The 21,171-nt window shown below is 38.6% G+C and overlaps 1 protein-coding gene across 1 annotated transcript in view; it reads right to left on the bottom strand.

Moving 5' to 3' along the window:
• Positions 1-3,339: 3,339 nt before the first annotated feature.
• The window catches only part of LOC126259781 (RING finger and SPRY domain-containing protein 1-like), a 166,111-nt gene continuing 148,279 nt past the window's right edge, over positions 3,340-21,171 (bottom strand). The window contains exons 10-11 of the mRNA XM_049956788.1: positions 8,736-8,948; positions 3,340-3,594 (exon numbers count right to left, since the gene is read on the bottom strand). Coding sequence (XP_049812745.1) covers positions 8,753-8,948 — 196 coding nt within the window. The 3' untranslated portion in view covers positions 3,340-3,594; positions 8,736-8,752. The remainder of the gene's footprint in view (positions 3,595-8,735; positions 8,949-21,171) is intronic.

The raw sequence follows: 21,171 nt of genomic DNA, 5'->3' as shown, positions 1-21,171 counted from the left end.
CCAATGATTTGTATTTGTTTAAAAATGTCTGTTTAAACCTTGGTTCAGAGTCTACATTAAGCTGTAGGTCCCCCTACAACTTTCTGAGGAATTCAGTTCACAAAAGGAGGAGGAACAAAAGAAGATATGCCTAGTAAAGCACTTCAATATTCAAGCCAACCTTTGGATCACAGATAGCTTAACTGTTATCACACATTGTGAGAAAAGCGTAAAGTTCTGAAGACAAGCGCTCACTCTTCCCATTCCTAACATCCAGAGCAATTAGCTTGTTATGGATCTATTGTGATGTGTACTTGTAGGGTATGTTTTTAGGTGACTTGACCGGCAGGCCGTATGCAGTTTATTAATGACTGTTACACGACTTTAGAAGGGGTTCATTCTAGCTGCAAAAAGGAGTCACCACTGGTTCTTAATCCAAAACCAAACTCTAAATGGCTACCAGCCACTATGTCAGCTATTCATTCTCCTATGGTGTCATATGGACATCTGCATGAAGGGGCCTCTGGCAAGCCCTGACCTCTCTAGGCTGTTAGTGCGGCTCCTCTAAGCTGCAGCCACTGCCTCTTGTTCAAGTAGCTGCTCAGTTGTCCTCATGAGGCATTCTATCCTCATTGTAAGGAAAGACACTCTGAGGTACTGGGAATCAAAAACTTTTTAATTGTTCAGCTGAGTGGCGTTTCTGAAATGCAGTAGTTCTCAAACTGAATGCGAGTATTTATATTGAGTATTACCAGTATCACAGGTTTACCAGTGCACACTGTTGTCATCTGTGAGTAGTATGGGATCTTTCTGCAAGATATTTCACCCTGCCAGAGGAATAGAACTGCAAAGGCACAGAGCACAAGCAAGATTTTATAGTACTTACTTTGTCCACAATTTCACTAAATATTAATGCAGAGCAACAGTTCCAAGACCACATTGTTTGGCACTTGAAATCTTACACTTTACACACTTTGGCAGAAGCGGTATAAAGTACAGTGTCACCCCTATCTCTACAGAGTCCTTTTGACACCCGAGTTGCTTCCATTTTGTTTAACTACTGTGGCAGGAGCATATGACAGTTGCTCCTATTACTAGCAAGTGACCTTAATACTGAACCTTGACAATGTACTGGGATGCTCTCAGCTCTGCGGTCCTTTGTGCCTTACTCTTTTACACTTAATTTCTGAGGAGGAAAATGGACTGTTAAGTTACTGGTTATGCTAATTGTTCAATTATTCATTTGTTTTGAGAACACAATAAGGTGCATCTACAAAGTACAAGAAGCCATAGTGTTACTCTCATTGACAGGCACAGAATTTTTTTTGCATGCACTGATCTGACTGTAAAGATTGCCTGGAATGTGACTGACAAAGGAGAGCAGTTTAACACTTATCTTTGTAATGAATAACTTATCAGTATGGATAGGAAAATTTCGTGTAAAGAATAAAGCAAGAAATAATGTGAAATCTGAAGTTTTTATGAATTTGCCATTTTTCCCATTCATGTGTAAAGACGATGTAAGTCTGAGAATAGCAGTTTACTAATGCTAAGTGATTGTTAAGTGACAGATTCTGTTATCTTCTCCACACTAAAGCTACGTGCAGTATCACTGTGCTACATAAATGTATTAAAGATTTTATATGTAATGTAAACCTCTAAAATTGTAGCATTTGTTAGTGGCCTTCTACAAGAAATTGTCATATTGCTTTAATGTAAAACTATGCTACTTAACACCAGCAAGATGCAGTGCTTACGCGCATGTATATAGCGTCCACTGCTTTCCCTAATTTTCTTATCGCTTAAGCTTCCGTACTGTTAAGCGGAAGTTTTCTCCTATACTGAGGTTGTTTTAGCTTATATTTGCTTTTCTTTTCCCACTGCATTTGTAACGGTGATCTTTTGTAAACAGAACTCTACCTTCTGCACACTGCATTTATGTACAACATCACTCAGTCAGTAAATGTATTAATAATTTTATATAGAATGTACAGCGGTACATTTTTGTATTTTTAATAGACTTGTAGAGGGATTTCATACTGACTTTATTATAAAATGCTGTTGTTTATCACAACCAAGGTGCAGTTCTTACACGCATGTATTTAGTATTTAGTGCCCTCTGTAGCCCAATTTTTCCTGGTCGCCTGAGTCTGTACATTTGTAGCAGTTGGTCTTAGTCTCTGACATAAGGTATATGTAACTTACACAAATATTTCATCTTGTGATGCCTATTGCATCATGTGATGTAATAAGTGAATGTGTACACTTAACAAATATTTTTCTATTAATATTTTATAATGTTTGTAAAAAAAATAATTATTTTGTAACTGGTATATGCATTTTCAGGGCCAATACTTCTGAAGAAGATATTTTTACAAACATCAAAACCATGGTCAACAGGTAGTAAACCTTTATTTGCAACTTGTTAGCTGATTTTTCAATCTATTCTGAATTACACTATTGCTGTTTCACAGCCATGTTTAAGATTTTTAAAATCAGTTTCAACTGAACTGTGATTTGCAATATTGCAATACAAGACACAAAAAATAATCTCCATGTACATTCTGCATCCATATCTAGGTCTTAGAATCAAGTTTTGTACTCAGATGCAAAAAATATTCAACAAGTTACAGCCTAACATAAAGCAAGAAACCGAGTATTCTTTCCAGTTTCAACGGAAATGAAAACACACTTCAGTAGCCGCTCCTTCTGTAACTTTTATCATTGTCTAGACTGAAGGTTTGAAAATTTATATTAGCCACATGGCAGTGAGCAGTGTTCATTGTAAAGCAGCATCCCGAGTAGCAATGGTGTCTCTTTTTCACGTAGCAATGCAATCAAGCAAATATGAAGACATCCATAGAAGACAAACATTACCTATTTTATGTAACAGAGAAAGCAGAAGCTATTTCTCAATATCAGTTTTCCTTCTAATTTATTAGGTTAAATTTGGTTACTGGAAGCACAAATAGCATTTTGTAGTACAGTGACAGTTTATTTTTAACACACTTTACAGAACAAGTTTCTTGAAGTCGTATCTCTCCTGGTAATGCATATCTTAAATCATTTCACACCCCTGAAGGTAGAAGAAACAGAAGATGAGACACACACTACGGTTCCATCCACCCACATGCTCTATCAGAGAAACGAGTATCTCCACCTAGGCAATAAATAACTTCAAGCAGCGTAGGATATTCATTCATATGCCACACGGTATATTATGCCTTGGACATAGATCCATTCAGACTTATTAATAAAATATCAGGAAATATTTTTAGGACTTAATACTTTAAAATTCATATTTAAAATTATCTCGGTTTTCACTTTAATATCACAGACAATGAACATATGAGACAGGCACATGTTATAAGAACTCTTTTAATAATTAAACAATACAAAATCACTTTCACTGTAACAACTATACATATCAAATAAATATAGTAGTAGTCCTCCTCACAAAAATTGACCAGTATGCGTAATGCAAAATTAAGTAGGACATCTGTACTGAAAACTGCAGGCTTCAGCCATATTGTCACAACACACGACATCACTCAGACTTAATGCTGTTCTTCCTTGAATGGAAGATGTTGCCATAATCCTGACAGTCTTGGCTAACTGTAACAAAAGAAAGGTATTATTACTTCTTGCACATATTTTCTGCTTTTTCATTATACAAGCCAAAGATATTCTATATTTTGACAACTATACAATAGCATCACTTTAATGACATAGATTCTCTAGAAACAATAGCTGTCTCAAAAGTAGGTTTATTCTCAAATAACTCCATTTGTAGGTAAAGAGATATCACATGTACAGAAAGAAAAGACTGTCTAGTTACTAAACTCTGTTCAAAACTACTCAAGAAATGATACTTTGGCAGGAGCATGTGGAGATGGGGAACAGAGTTGCCACTTCCTGCACAGAATACATGCATAATCTTACATTTGATTTAACTCACTCAAACTGCAAAAATGGCAAAAAATGGAACTGGCATTAGTGTGCTCTGGAAGAGCTGCACCATGTTTTTATTTTAGTTTTATTTACAGCAACAGATTGTTAATATGATATATGGAAAGTCTAAAAAAGGGTATTTCCTAATGATGTTATCATATGTTTGACATGTAGGAAACTTTTCTAAATGTAGATAATAGAGTAAGGAAACTGAACTTTAGAATGCACTGTATTTTCATCTGCTCCAAACTTGAACTCTGTCAGAGGTCTCTAACATGAGAGATGATTTGAGGTAAATGCAATGCTTAATTTTTCAAAAACTGATCAGTCACCCATTTGGTTTCATTGTGAGAAACAGATTGCTAAGTTTGTAACAAACTTGTTATGTTTTCTGATCAGTTTTTATACTTATTTTTAACATAACAAAATTTATCCATGTTAACTGAGATGAGGATACTTATTTTATACATGTGGAAGAAAGACGCATTACAATACAAAATATGCCCTCCCAGTATTGCAGCCATTATACAGGGTTATGAAAAAGAATCATCTGACTTTTAAAATCATAACTATTATGTTATTTGAGATATGTGCGTGAACAACATGCTGTTGGAAAGAGCAAACTCTTGAGTTTTACATGGTTCCTACCAGGAAGCAGCAGTGTGTGTCCACTTCAGTTCTATTAGACGATGGCACGAACAATTCCAAGAAACTGAGACATCGTGTAACAGCAGCTGTGGAAGGTGTAACTCAAGACACGCTCACTGCAGTGTGAGAACAATTTGAATACTGCACTGACATGTGCCATGCATCTCAAGCGAAGAAAATTGAACACTTATGAAAAGGTATGAAACAAAAAACTTTGAGTTTCCCATTAATCAAAAAACAGAATTCATTGTATATGTTTATTACTTTCAGAAACATAGATGTGCCAAATCAGATGGTCCCTTCTGATACTCTCTGTACTGCATAACTAGTGAGAAATTTCTTGTATGTATAAGGACTGTGTCCCTGAGATGAACTTTAAATATTCAGCCGAGTTCGCCCACGCATCATTTTCGTGCTGACGAGGGAAAAATTGTGTCATTAATATCTTCTCTATCACAGATGCTTTAAAAGGCACAGCCCTGTCGAGTTTTAATAAAGAGATAATTTTCTCAACTGAATCTTCTAAAATATCTTCATTCTGCCTTGCTTTTCCCATGATGTGCTACATATGGTAAGCAGCTTTCTTCAAGTCTTCAAAGGTACCCATTGTAACACACCTAACAGCTTTGCTGGCAAATGCTTCGATTGCAGAGAGCGTAGTTCTTCCTATTTTTAGGGACATAATCCTTAATTTGGGCCCAATATGAATTTTATTAGCATCCTCATTCAGCTATAGCTTCTCCCTCCAACAGCTTACAGTTACAGAAACATCCATGGTGAAAATCCATGTTACATAGGGATATGCAAATTCCTGGAATACACCTCTTCCTTAGTGATCACCAATAATTTGCCGTGTGTCAGATGTTCCTTTCTGTGATCCTTACCACAAACATGACAAAATATCATGTCCTCAGAAAATGGATCTATCATACCAATTCCCTTATGCATACAACTTTTTCCCGATTTCCCATATTCCTCTTCTTTTCTGCAAATTTTCTTGTCAGTCTTCACAGCAGTGTTTTCGTATACATTCAGACCTGCAGCAGTTACTTTCAATCAACACATTAACAGAGAGAAGTGAGTCACCATAAAGTTCTCCTAACTCAAAAGACTGACCTCATACACTGACCCAAGAGTGCCAACACCAAACGTTGCCAATGAATGACATTTGGTGAATTTGCTCCTGATGTTTTTCAATATCACACAACACACAGCAGTACTAACCACAAAGCTGTGTGAAATGAAGAAATAATAGAGCACAACAAATGATCCCACAGAGCAGCAAGCATGAAAGGTTGTGCTACTGAGGGTTAAATTTTGGTAACTATGGATGGTTGCTGCTGCAACAGTTATTAGATGACTGGCTGAATGCTTGCTGTTCTTCCCATGTGCCTCCCCACTACTTCTGTCTTGGTTGTCACTCTCCAACAAATTTTGAACAGTGTATAGGCATCACAACACAGATACATGAAAGGTTTTTTTTAAAAAAACACAAACTTTCAGGAAATGAATACAGGGGTATGCTGTTAGATTCACAAGAGGAAGGTATATGCCACACAAGAGGTGGAAATCCTTTGAAGAAAGGCAACCAAGTTCTTGTGAAACCTTTCTGGGCAAATTTAGAAAGTTTATACTGAAGAAGAGTGCATGAAAATTATGCTGCCACCAATGTATATCTCTTATAGAGGTCATGAGGAAAAGATTAGTAAGATTAGGATGCATTCAAAGACACACAGTTCATTTTCTCCTCACTCAATAAGCAAACCGAACAGGAAAAGAAATTCATAATATTGGTACGATGTACTCTCCACCATGCATACAGTGGCTTGTGAACTACCTATGTAGATGGAGAACTTAATGGTACATGCACGATATGAATCTTTTGAAACGCTCAGACAAGACTGTCTTCCAGGATCTCCAATTAAGAGAGACATTTCTAGTTAGATAAGAAAGACATAAGTAAATAACTGACTGCAAAACTTCAAATTTGAGAAGCAAAGGGATGTAACTGGCAGGTTAGAATCTGTGTATTGTTGAGGGATGATGGACATGGGAGTGGTGGGGGAATGCAGTGTAATGGCATGTCTGGAAACCACAATATATTGCAAAAAAATGTATAACTGAGGAGAGAAAAATAATTGGCCAGATGTGAGTAGGACTCAAAGACACTGAAGGTTCCACATCAACTTAATCATGTATATAGACAGTTCAGCCATTCCACAAATTGAGGATCTTAATGGTTTTTGCCTGTTATCGATACTGATACTGGGAAGGTATCAGTCTCAGGGATTCCAAGGCTTTCGAGAATGTTTTAACTTCAAGTTTGAAGTTGCATAACAAATGACAAAAGAATTTTTTGTACAATATAATTACAAATTAACAATTTTCTGATTTTTCCCTTTACTTGTACCATGAATCCTTGCTTCTTGCCAAATTTAATGATTCTAGGCCAACAGGAAGAACTCTATCGGTTTTGACAGTTAAGTTGCAAGTATCAAAATATGTGACATACATGGCCATGTCTTTTCACTGCATTGATGCAGAAGCTTCACTTTGTTTGCATCACCAAGGGGCCACAGACCTAAATATGTGACATAAATTTCAACTTGATAAATTTGTGTGTTCTTCAGAAAGAGTGTTTTGAACAGTTGGACAGAAAGAAAGACACATCATCCCTTTAGGGTTCCGTTTCTTTCTGATTGTGATACAGAATTAAGAGTATGTCAGTGAACAATTTGTCCTGGTATCTTGCAGGATATTTTTTATATGTGGAAGTAATGTTAATTTTAGGAATAAGTTATTAATGTAAATACTGAAAGTAAACAGAAGGAAAGTTTTAAAGCAAAATGAGAACTGTTTAAGAAAACAAACTTTTTTGATTCTCTGTAAGACAGTACATGACCAAAAGCCACTCTAACAAATTACCAATCAACTGAACTTGTTAACATTGCACAGAAACCAAAAAGACAAACGTAATGATAAGCATGGCTACAGAGAGAGCAGTGTCTCCGTAACAGTGATGTATTAAGATTTTGGAGGCAGAATTTTTACAGAAATGTAGTATTTTGCCAGTGGCCATGTGTGCAGATAACAGTATGATTGTGAGCTGTGGAATGATTGTTCAACTTCTAACTTCTGTCTGAGAAACTCTGCGCATAGATGGATGTGTCAAAAGACATAATATATTACATATGGACAAAAAGAGAAGTGTGTGTATATACTGAAGCGACAAACAAAAATTTGTAGCAAGGCTGTGTTTCAAACACGGGTCTCCTGCTCACTAGGAAGATGCGCTAACCACTACAGCACCCTGGCACAGCAGCTTTATACAACTACATGGACTACCCTAGCATGCCTCTCTCCTCAGTTCAAATTCCCATTCATGCCTCAGCTGACTTGGTATGGCCAATGAACTCTAACAGCATTACAGAAGTGCTCTAACTGTATTGGAGTAGCACCTCAACATCGAACGAAATGGGGGATCCTGCCTGAAACCCAGGCTTAGGTGCTCTAATAAAATGAAATTATATGGTTCCTGACACTTTTCAAGTCTCGAACATCTATGCAGACAAACGACAAATGAAAATTTGTAGCAAGGCTGGGATTCAAACCCAGGTCTCCTGCTCACAAGGCATATGTGCTAACCTCTAAACCACCCTGGCACAGTGGCTGTGCACAATTGCACAGACTACCCTAGCACGCCTCCCTCCTACATCCAAGTAGTGTGATAGATGAAATGTGATAGAGAAGCTTAATCTGTGCATGTTATCTATTTGAAGTTTTAGAGCTTGACCTCTACACACCTTTTATTTGAGCCTAAAGCAGGTCACAGAGTATACGGTGGGATTTTATCAGTAGGTTGACAACCAACAGTTGGCTATGAATACGTTTTCCATTTTGGAGGACCCCTATGGAGTAGACCCTGTTTTATAGTGAGTTTGGCAGCAGACAGCACTCACAAGTTCTTGAAATATACATTAATTGAAACTCTTCAAAATATAAAAATGAAATAACTTATTTTCCCTTAGCGAATTTAAAAGTCACAAATATTACTAAAGCAAAATTTGAGTACATTATTCAAAATTTATCATGCAATGCACAATCAAATCCTACGGATTATAAGTTTCCGATTTTTTTGTTTAAGAAAAAGCACTTACTTCTATATGGCACAGTATCACGAAGGGTTATCTGGAACAGTGGAAGCAATCGGTGCCCTGCACATGGGGCACTCTGACAACTGCGTACAGCAGCTGGAGCAGAAGCCCTGATGTCCACAAGGCTCCAAGCGCACAGAGGCACGTCTGTCAAAGCAGAGGGAGCACGAGTCCTCTCTCACTGACAGTTTTCTAAGCTCTTCCAAACGTACATGCCTGGGAACAGAAAATGAGAAATTTGAAAGCTTTTATAAATCTTAAAAAGTGACACTCCTGCACTAACGAATATTAATACACAGTAAAAGCCAATGGAATTGGATAGGTAAAACAAAGTACTCACCAAGCGACAGCTGGAGAACAGAAATGTACAGATATTGGTGAGTAGATGTTTCTTACCTATCCAATTAAATTACAGTTTCAAAAATAGATAATTCTCATTGATATAGTAAAATCCAAGCTATTTTACCATTAGATAATGAAATCGGTAAGCAAAGGAAATTTTTTGAAGATCTACTGGACACCCAGGCACAGTTTTTTAAAAAAGATACCCACACATGCTTAACCTGCAATCTCTTCTAACAAGGAGATATCCACCAAAATGGTATATTAGCGAATTAATCAACCACTATACAATATCACAGTGCCCGTGTTACTCCAAATTATGATGCAAAGTTCCTTTGGAATTAAATACTTGTCTGAAGGAACAGACACTGTGGGGACTGTAGCTGTTACGAAATACATTAAATGTATTCGCAATTGCAAACATGGAATACCATCAGCTCTATAATGGAATGACGACAACGAAAATTTGTGCCAGACCAGGACTCTGATGCAGATTTCTTGCTTATCGAGCAGTTGCCTTACCATTTAGCTACCAAACCACGACTCACGCCCAGACCCAAACTTCCGTAAGTCGTCAACCATCCTGCAGTCATGGGAGTTTGGGTCCAGCATTCCATTATACAACTTATGATGGTAAATATTCACGATTGTGAATACCATTCGTTAAAGAAAACGAAAACAAAAAGCTTGGTCTTTGTTTAAATTGCTGCCTTTTTTGAAACAATGTTGTCATTGAGACCATATCTCACCTAAAATTAATTAATGTAGAGTAATGAACTTTTGGAAATACATTTGTATAGGTAACATATTTATGTGACTAACATTGCAAGATCACAGATTAATGTAAGTGCGAGATATGCCATCGCAAATGTGAAATGCCGGTACATTAATAATGGGTGTAACCACAAGAATGTTGAATGCAAGCATGAAAATGTGCATACATTGTGTTGTACAGGTGCCAGTTGTCAGTTTGTGGGATAGAGTTCCATGCCTTTTGCACTTGGTCAGTGAATATAGGGTCAGTTAATGCTGCTTGTGGATGATGCTGGAGTTGTTGTCCGATGATTCCCATATGTACTCAACTGGAGACAGAACTGGTGATTGAGAAGGCCAAGGCAACATGTCAACAATCCATAGTGCATGTTGGTTTACAACAGCTGTATGTGGTAAACACCCCCCTGGAATGCTGTTCATGAGTGGCAGCACAATAGGTTGAATCACCAGATTGACATCCAAATTTGCATTCAGGGTGTGTGAGAAAACCACATGAGTGCTCCTGCTGTCATAGACTCCCAGGTAGATGCTATTTTCCTTGACTTCCGGAAGGCGTTCGATACAGTTCCGCACTGTCACCTGATAAACAAAGTAAGAGCCTACGGAATATCAGACCAGCTGTGTGGCTGGATTGAAGAGTTTTTAGCAAACAGAACACAGCATGTTGTTATCAATGGGGAGACGTCTACAGAAGTTAAAGTAACCTCTGGCGTGCCACAGGGGAGTGTTATGGGACCATTGCTTTTCACAATATATATAAATGACCTAGTAGACAGGCTATAAATGAAGTAGTAGATAGTGTCGGAAGTTCCATGCGGCTTTACGCGGATGATGCTGTAGTATACAGAGAAGTTGCAGCATTAGAAAATTGCAGCGAAATGCAGGAAGATCTGCAGCGGATAGGCACTTGGTGCAGGGAGTGGCAATTGTCCTTTAACATAGACAAATCTAATGTATTGTGAATACATAGAAAGAAGGATCCTTTATTGTATGATTATATGATAGCGGAACAAACACTGGTAGCAGTTGCTTCTGTAAAATATCTGGCAGTATGCGTGCGGAACGATTTGAAGTGGAATGATCATATAAAATTAATTGTTGGTAAGGCGGGTACCAGGTTGAGATTCATTGGGAGAGTCCTTAGAAAATGTAGTCCATCAACAAAGGAGGTGGCTTACAAAACACTCGTTCGACCTATACTTGAGTATTGCTCATCAGTGTGGGATCCGTACCAGATCGGGTTGACGGAGGAGATAGAAAAGATCCAAAGAAGAGCGGCGCGTTTCGTCACAGGGTTATTTGGTAACCGTGATAGCGTTACGGAGATGTTTAGCAAACTCAAGTGGCAGACTCTGCAAGAGAGGCGCTCTGCATCGCGGTGTAGCTTGCTCGCCAGGTTTCGAGAGGGTGCGTTTCTGGATGAAGTATCGAATATATTGCTTCCCCCTACTTATACCTCCCGAGGAGATCACGAATGTAAAATTTGAGAGATTAGAGCACGCACGGAGGCTTTCAGACAGTCTTTCTTCCCGCGAACCATACGTGACTGGAACAGAAAAGGGAGGTAATGACCGTGGCACGTAAAGTGCCCTCCGCCACACACCGTTGGGTGGCTTGCAGAGTATAAATGTAGATGTAGATGTGCAATCGCATCCCAGACCCTAACATCAGAGGTAGACTGCAAGCCCTCAACTGGCTTCCTCCTAACCAAAACACAGCCATCACTGGCACTGAGGCAGAATCAGCTTTCCTCGGAAAACACAGCAGACGTCCACATTGCTCTCACTTCATACCACTGAAGTCCCAGCTTCTCATTCCCCTATTACAAAATTTTGTTCAAACTCACTGAGGTGTTGATAACGATGTCTTTGTCACCTTAAATGCATTCTTGACTAACATCAGCTCACTACACCCGATCTCAAAGGTAACTAATGTTCATGACCACTACAGAATGTTAAAGCAAACCTGATTTGCATCCTCATAGTGGCGCTATGTCGCACAACTCCTTGTTGGTGTTGCGGCATTTTCTTTTCTTTCCCCATCAGTGAATGTCATGACTTACAAATGTCATAGAAGACCATCAGGAACCTTCATCATGAATATGATGAATATTAAGAGAGATCAGGGTTTATTGATTCTGTGAATGTCAAACCCACATGGCTGGCAGTAGAAGTGTTTAATATCAAACCAGTCAGGAGGTAGCAGCAAAGTTAACTCAAGAAAAGTTTTGCTGATTAATGGCACTAGTCACCAGAAGGCAGACCAACTCTGAGAAATGAAGTCAGAAAGCCCAGATTCTGGGGTGCCATTTTCTGTGATACCTATATATATGGCCATACTCTGCAGACCACTGAGAAGTGCAAGGCAGAATGTACTTCCTACTGTATGAGTTCATTATGGCTTCTTCCTGCTTCTCTCAAGTATGGGGCACAGGCACAGAGATTGTTTAATACCTCTGTGCACGCTGTAATTAGTCTAAACCTGTTCTTGTGATCCCTATAGGAGCGACAAATAGGGGTTGTAAGTATATTCCCAGAACCATATATCTTAATATACAGATTCTTTAACTCTGGAAGTAGGTTCCATCAGAATAGTTTGTGTAAATCTTCAAACATCTATCAGTAGAGTTTCTACATCATCTCTATGACACTCCCATGGTTCAAACAAACCTGCATGTCTTCATTTTGTAACTGCACAATTTTACATTTCTGAATATTTAAAGCAAGCCAATCCTTGCACCACTTTGAAATCTTATCAAAATCCAAATAAGTATCTGTGCAGATTTTTCCAGACAGTAATTTCTTATAGCTAATCACAATATCTGCAAAAAGTCTGGGGTTGCTATTAATATTGTCAGCAAGATTATTAATATACAATATGAACAGCAACGGTTGCAACACACCTTACCTGGAGCAAACTTGAAGTTGCTTCTACAACTGTCGATGACTCACAATTTGAAATAACATGCTGTGTCCACCTTAACAAGAAATTCTCAATCCATCTAAATCTACATCGATACTCTGCAAATTACATTTAAGTGGCTGGCAGAGGGTTCATCGAACCACCTTCACAATTCTCTATTATTCCAATCTCGTACAGCACGCAGAAATAATGAACACCTACATCTTTCCGTGCGAGCTCTGATTTCCCTTATTTTATCATGGTGATCATTTCTCCCTATGTAGGACGGCGTCAACAAATTATTTTTGCATTCAGAAGAGAAAGTTGGTGATTGGAATTTCGTGACAAGATTCCTCTGCAGCAAAAAATGCCTTTCTTTTAATGATGTCCATCCATCATCTTGTATCATTTCAGTGACACTCTCTCCCATATTTCGCGCTAATACAAAACGTGGTGCCCTTCTTTGAACTTTTTCGATGCACTCCATCAATCTTATCTGGTAAGGATCCCACACCACGCAGCAGTATTCTAAAGAGGATGGACAAGTGTAGAGCAGACAGTCTCCTTAGTAGATCTGTTACATTTGCTAAGTGTCCTGCCAATAAAATGCAGTCTTTGGTTAGCCTTCCACACAGCATTTTCTGTGTGTCCCTTCCAATTTAAGTTGTTAGTAACTGTAATTCCTAGGTATTTAGTAGAATTTACAGCCTTCAGATTTGACTGATTTATCGGGTAACAGAAGTTTAACCGATTCCTTTGAGCACTCATGTGGCTGACCTCACACTTTTCGTCATTTAGGGTCAATTTCCAATTTTTGCACCATACATATATCTTTTCTAAATTGCTTTGGATTTGTTTTGACCTTCTGATGTCTTTGTCAATAAATGACAGCATCATTTGAAAAAGACAGCTGCTCAGATTATCTTCCAAACATTTATATAGATAAGGAACAGCAAAGGGCCTATAACACTACCTTGGGGAACGCCAGAAATCACTTCTGTTTTACTCAATGACTTTCCATCAATTACTACGAACTGTGACCTCTCTGACAGGAAATCATGAATCCAGTTACAAAACTGATACTATATTCCATAGGCATCCAATTTTGCTACAAGCCACTTGTGTGGTACAGTGTAAAGAGCCTTCTGGAAATCCAGAAACACGGAATCAGTTTGAAATCTCTTGCCAATAGCAGTCAACACTTCGTGCAGCCACAAATTTTGTTTTATACCCTGTGCAACCAAACTTTCAATAATAAGCATAGTTCTGGTATGTAGCCAGATACTTTCCAAAAAATTGAGTAATATTGCATCACCCGACTGCCTTGATCCAACATTTCCAGGATGTCATGTGAGCAAAGTGCAAGTTGGGTTGCACAAGATCGATGTTTTCGGAATCCATCCTAATTGGCATTGCTGAGGTCATTCTCTCTGTGATACCTCAAGTATGTTTGAGCTCAGAATATGTCCAAAGATTCTACAAACCCCACTATCAGGCTCCTTCATCCTCCCATCTCTTTCATGAAGATTAACTGCCCAAATTTACAGTGACAGAACAAAATTGCCAAAAAACAGGTATGCCCATTGCCATGAACTGGTGACACTTTGGACTGTTTTGGAAGCATTAGTATTACTCCACTATGGATACGCAGACTAGCTACAGAGTAAAGGCTGTTTTCATAATGCCTGGAGGCCTCTTACATCAAAGTTATGTCATTTGGCTATAGTGATGAGACACCTTTGAATGCATGATGGGCAAACTGTTTCAGCATCTTACATGGACAACTTGTCTTTGATACCTAGGTGACATTGTCATTTTCTCAAAGACATTTCTAGAGAATCTTAGTCATGTGACAACTGTGCTGAAGTGCGTTCATGATGCAGGTCTTCGTCTGAATCCTAGAAAGTGCCTCGTCAGAAAAAATAATTTACTGTCCATGCAGATTAAGTGATTGCTTGATTTTATTATTTTTTATATTTTAAGTCACAAAGTGCCTCTTTGCTGTTCAAGAAATGAAAAGCCATAACATATTTTCCAACTATTTGGAACATTCATGATTAACAGGCTTCCTGGGAATGTACTCCTACTACAGGTGTTTCATACAAGATTTCAGTTGGAAGCCACAGCCACTACAAGACTTGGAAACAGCCCAGGGGATGGTTTCCAGAACAACTCTTTCAATGATGTGTGTGTGTGTGTGCTGATCTGAAACTTCCTGGGAAATTAAAAGATTCCGCATTCAAATCCTGCTTCATCACAAAATTTTAATCTGCCAGGAATTTTAAAACATTGTACACTTCATTGCAGAATGAAAGATTTATTATGGAATTGTTTGAATCAATTTAGGGAAACACTGAAAATTTAAATCAAGTTGACTGGATGGGGACTGGGAACCTGATCTACCTGAGTTAAGGGTCCAGTATGCTAACCAACGTGCCACCTCACTTTGTAAAATCATGAAAACTTCTCTACAAAATTACATTTTTTAAGTTATTAATTAAGGACCTGCAAATCAAGTTATTAATTTGGAGTCATCTAATACTGATTTCTATCAAATTAGGGAATAAGCTGTTAGTAATTAAACAAGTTTAATGTAATCTTCGTACATCCATATTTAAACTGGATGAAGGTGGGACACAGCTGGTATAATTTTTATTAAAATGAAATTCCTCCAGCTGTACTTAAGATTTTTTATTTGCTTCGCTACTAGTTTCAGCGTTGCATCAATACCATCTACAGGCCTTTACACTTTGATGAAATCAGTTGTGTGTGGCTCAGTCTAGAGGCCCACGGTGAGATCAACACGTGCTCCACATGGGTGGCGGGCAATAACTCACCTTACTGCCCGCTATCAATGTGGAGCACGTGTTGATCTCACCGTGGGCCTCTAGACTGAGCCACACACAACTGATTTCATCAAAGTGTACAGGCCTGATGATGGCGTTGACGCAACGCCGAAACTAGTAGCGAAGTAAATAAAAAATCTTAAGCACATCTGGAGGAATTTGATTTTAATAAAAAAAAAAGTTTAATGTAGGCTGACAGTTATCTTGGCTGCAGTTACAACAGATAAGTTCAGGACTTTTATCAGTGATTTTTTATCTGTATACATCAGCAAATATTACTGCAGCTCAAAAGATTTAACAAGTCTCACTTTTCATTTGTGTTGATCGAAAACAGGAATAAACGAGTGATAAACTTTGTGGGATGCAGCAACTGATTTTCCTGTGCTCTTCCTGTAATGGCATATGTTACTTAGATCCTCCAACACAGAAATATAAGCTGCAGAAACATTTTTGTTAAATTTGTTTGTCCTCCAACACAAATGCTTTCATATGGCCTATCCATTCTTTTCAAGGTGCAACCTGCTTAATACAAAAAATTAGTATTAACAGAACTATTAACGCAAACAGCAATAGAAACTGGATGACAGAACAGCACAGAGTGGATAGTGGGAAAGATAACAGCTCAAGTTCCAAAGCGTCCGCAGGATGATCATCTCCTCCCTTTTATTGTGCCAGTGTCAATCTCCCTCTGTGAAAGTACAGGATTTGTTCATAGCTTATTTAATTGCTAATAACTTTCACATTATATGTGCTCTGGTGTAACCAAAAGTGCTGGAACAAAGAGAACAAACACAAGACCAGAGAAGGCGGTGACGAAATGTCAGTCAATAGCCTGCTGACAAGGACCGCGCCACGCCAGGAGCGACCTCTGGAAGAAGTGAATATAAGCGCCGCTCCTGCAAGCCTCAGCCAAACATTAGCGCTCTGATTGGCTCAGTATACGGAGATTTCTTTTTTTTTCTTTTCCTTCTTTTCTTTTTGTCATCAGTCTTCTGACTGGTCCGATGCGGCCCACCACGAATTCCTCTCCTGTGCTAACCTCTTCATCTCAGAGTAACACTTGCAACCTACATCCTCAATTATTTGCTGGATGTATTTCAATCTCCATCTTCCTCTACAGTTTTAGCCCTCTACAGTTCCCTCTAGTACCATGGGTGTCATTCCCTGATGTATTTCATTCCCTGATGTATTAACAGATGTCCTATCATCCCGTCCCTTCTCCTTATCAGTGTTTTCCACATATTCCTTTCCTCTCCAATTCTAAGCACAAACTCCTCATTCCTTACCTTATCAGTCCATCTAATTTTCAACATTTGTCTGTAGCACCATATCTCAAATGCTTCAATTCTCTTCTGTTCCGGTTTTACCACAGTCCATGTTTGACTCCCATACAATGCTGTACTCCAGATGTACATTCTCAGAAATTTCTTCCTCAAATTAAGGCCGATGTTTGATATTAGTAGACTTATCTTGGCCAAGAATGCCATTGCTAGTCTGCTTTTGATGTCTTCCTTGCTCCGTCTGTCATTGGTTATTTTACTGCCTACGTAGCAGAATTCCTTAACTTCATCTACTTTGTGACCATCAATCCTGATAAGTTTCTCACTGTCCTCATTTCTGCTACTTCTCATTACCTTTGTCTTTCTATGGTTTACTCTCAAAGCATACTCTGTACTCATTAGACTGTTGATTCCATTCAGCAGATCATGTAATTCTTCTTCACTTTCACTCAAGATAGCAATGTCATCAGCGAATCGTATCATTGATATCCTTTCACCTTGAATTTTAATTCCACTCCTGAACCTTTCTTTTATTTCCATCATGGCTTCCTCGATGAACAGATTGAACAGTAGGGGCAAAAGGCTAGATCCTTGTCTTACACCCTGTTTAATATGAGCAATTCGTTCTTGGTCATCCATTCCTATTATTCCATCTTGGCTGTTGTACATATTGTATGTAACCCATCTCTCCCTATAGCTTACCCCCACTTTTTTCAGAATTTCGAACATCTTGCACCATTTTACATTGTTGAACGCTTTTTCCAGGTCGACAAATCGTATGAATGTGCTTTGATTTTTCTTTAGTCTTGCTTCCATTATAAACGGCAATGTCAGAATTACCTCTTTCATGCCTTTACCTTTCCTAAAGCCAAACTGATCGTTATCCAGCACATACTCAATTTTATTTTCCATTCTCCTTTATCTTATTCTTGTAAGCAACTTGGATGCATGAGCTGTAAAGCTGATTGTGCGATAATTCTCGCTCTTGTCAGCTCTTGCCATCTTCGGAATTGTGTGGATGATGCTTTTCCGAACGTCAGATGGTATGTCGCCAGACTCATACATTCTACACACCAACATGAATAGTCATTTTGTTGCCACTTCCTCAATTATTTTAGAAATTCTGATGTAATGTTATCTATCCCTTCTGCCTTATTTGATCTTAAGTCCTCCAAATATCTTTTAAATCTGATTCTAATACTGGATCCCCTGTCTCTTCTAAATCGACCCCTGTTTCTTCTTCTACCACATCAGACAAATCTTCCCCCTCATAGAGGCTTTCTATGTATTCTTTCCACCTATCCACCCTATCTTTTGCATTTAATAGTGGGATTCCTGTTGCACTTTACATACTGTATTACCCTTTAAATATCCTCATACGCTTTCTCTATCTCTTCATCTTCAGCTGGCAATGTCGGCATGTATACCTCAAATATCATTGCCGGTGTTGGTTTGCTGCTGATTCTGATAAGAACAACCCTATCACTGAACTGTTCACAGTAACACACACTGTGCCCTACCTTACTATTCATAACAAAATACGGACATCAGCGGATTGTTATAGACCAGCACTCGAAGAACAGATTGCAGCAATCTGTATCAAGTGCTTACTTGGACTTTGTCTATAGCGAAGATTATTTTGCTGTTTGCATGTCGCCTATCATTTGGGACACTTGTTCTAAATCAGAAGTATTGTAAATCTGCTTTATAGAAATAAAACTATTAATGTTATTTGCTTGAATTGTTATATAGCATTCCAAGAAAGCTGCATCCCTTAGGCACCTTATAAACGACAAGAGGGCAAGATCCGACAATATATATAGGGCAATACATATCAATAATATCCTGGCATTAACATACAGAGTCCACCAGAAAAATGTATACACACTTTAAGGAATGAAAAGTATTACTTGTGTGTTTATTTTACATTCAGTAATTGATCATACATGTTGTAAAACCTTCAGTTTAGCACATGGTTACTTTAAATCTTCCAAATGGTCACCGTTGACGGCTAGACACATAACAGAACGACGAATGGTCACCGCAACTATGCCAGTCAATGATACAGTGGAGATCACTGCACACGTCGCTGTAATCTCCTGGCAAAGTACCTCCAGCGTGTGTGGCTTACATCTGTAGACGTTATCTTTCACAGTTCCCCACAAGTAAAAGTCCATAGGTGTTAGATTTGGTGACCGTGGAGGGAACTCAATGGGCCCTCTCTGTCCAATCCAATACCACAGAAAACGGTCATCCAGGAAAGCTCTTATGGGTAGGTGGTAGTGTGGTGGTGCCCTGTCCTGTTCGTAGAAAACCTCTTCATCAGCTCCATAAAGCGCACATTTACCTGGCAAAATTGATGTGCGTAACATTTCCAGGTACACTTATACAGTGACAGTAGCATCAAAGAAAAAGGGTCCTACTAAGCAAGCCCCTAGATGACAGTCCACACCACATGTGAACCCGTGGTGGCCAGACCGCTTTGTCCACATAAACATGTGGATTTTCAGGTGCCCAGTACACACTGTTATGTCAATACCCAGTTCCATTAAGTTTAAATTGTGTCTTGTCACTTCACACACTACCTTCGTCACAAATTGTTCGTCATCAGTTACCATTTGCTGATACCATTCGCAAAATTGCATTCAGCGATCAGGATCATCGTCATTAATCACAAATGTAAACTGTCCACTTTGCAGGTTTCAGAATTCTTCATACACTTTTACTGCTAACCCCCACTTGATGTGCTCATTGCATAGCAGACGTCTGTGGAGAGTTAACAAAAATTTCCAACACGAGAGCTGACGAAGCACGACTTGTAGCTGTACGCTGTCTTCCTGATCTTCCTTTTTTGACATCACAAATCATTTCATACAATTCAAACTTGTCAATGGTGCATTTAATTGTTAGGTGGGTTGCCGGTTCTGTTTCAAACTCCAGCCTCCAATGACGTTGCACTTCAACGGCATTATCAAACTTGAAACACCAATTCAAAATACATTTTCATTGCTCAAATGTCAAGTGTGCTCCAGCCATCTTGTTTTCTCAATACCGAGATGAAAGTAGTAACATCTGTGGAGCCAAAGACCATACTGCAACACATTTGTAAGTCAAATCGAACGACGATATCGATATCTTGGCAGAGCCTCACAGAGAGTGTATACATTTTTCTGGCGGACTCTGTGTAATGATAATGAAAATTAACATATAACAACAATGGAAAAAAGAAAAAAAATTAGAAAAGGCATCCATTCGCTGATTTCAGATTGATGAGTGGTGCACAGACATAAACAACAGCTTGGAAAATTGTACTTACTTTTAAGCAAGTGAGCCCTCATTTTTTAGTTAGTTAGTTAGTGTGTGTGTGTGTGTGTGTGTGTGTGTGTGTGTGTGTGTGTGTGTGTGTGTGTGTTGGTGTTTGCACACGTGCTGAGCTGGAAAAAACTTCATACATAAGCCTAGGACTGTGTCAGTGCCTGTAAGTTGACTAGTAGCTAAAGCACAGTACGAAAAGTGTAACATCCTTAAGACAACACAATTGGATTGTTTTTCACTCTCATGCCTGACAAAACTGACTGCATAACACGGAACTTGCTATGATGCCATGCTCAGCAATGACAGACTGACAGTTCTTGCTTACATCAATGCCAGTGTGATGCAGAAACTTTAGTTGCTCATCATCAATAAAGCTGCAAATCCCCATTGCTCAAAAACATTGGTAAACTTCCAAATGGGTATATTACTCAGCCATGAGCCTTGATAATAGGAGTAAAACTTGTTAAATGGCTAAAACGGTTTGATCACAAAATCATCAAAGAAAATCACAAAATTCCACTTCTTATACAATCTCCTCAATGTGAATTATTTTAACAGTGTGAGGTGCTGTGGAACCACATATATTCAAACATTCTTTTCAAAAAGGCCAGTTTTTAATGTGAGTTTATCAATATGTTGGAATTTTTGGGTAAATGTTTTTGTACTGCATATAACTGACTGGCCAAATTTGTGCTCATGGACATGAGAAGGGCAAATTCCAATGTTCAAAGAAGGGCGAAAGTTTTGGGTTTAATGCCCACTTGAAGATGAGACCATCAGTGACAAAGTAAAAGTTCATATTGGGAAAGGATGGGGAAGGGTATCAGAAATGTCCTTTTAAAAGGTATCATTCTGGCATCTGCCTTAAGGGGATACGGAATCACCTATCCCCGCAATGTTAATATATGCCTACTATAGGGAACATTTTCTCACAAACTACTGGAGACAGAGAGGTAAAAATTTTACTGTATGTGCATTCAT

The sequence above is a fragment of the Schistocerca nitens genome, chromosome 5, assembly GCF_023898315.1.
Source record: "Schistocerca nitens isolate TAMUIC-IGC-003100 chromosome 5, iqSchNite1.1, whole genome shotgun sequence".
NCBI lineage: Eukaryota > Metazoa > Arthropoda > Insecta > Orthoptera > Acrididae > Schistocerca > Schistocerca nitens.
Note: the sequence above shows the minus strand (reverse complement) of the source record. Positions and strands in the feature narration are given on the sequence as shown.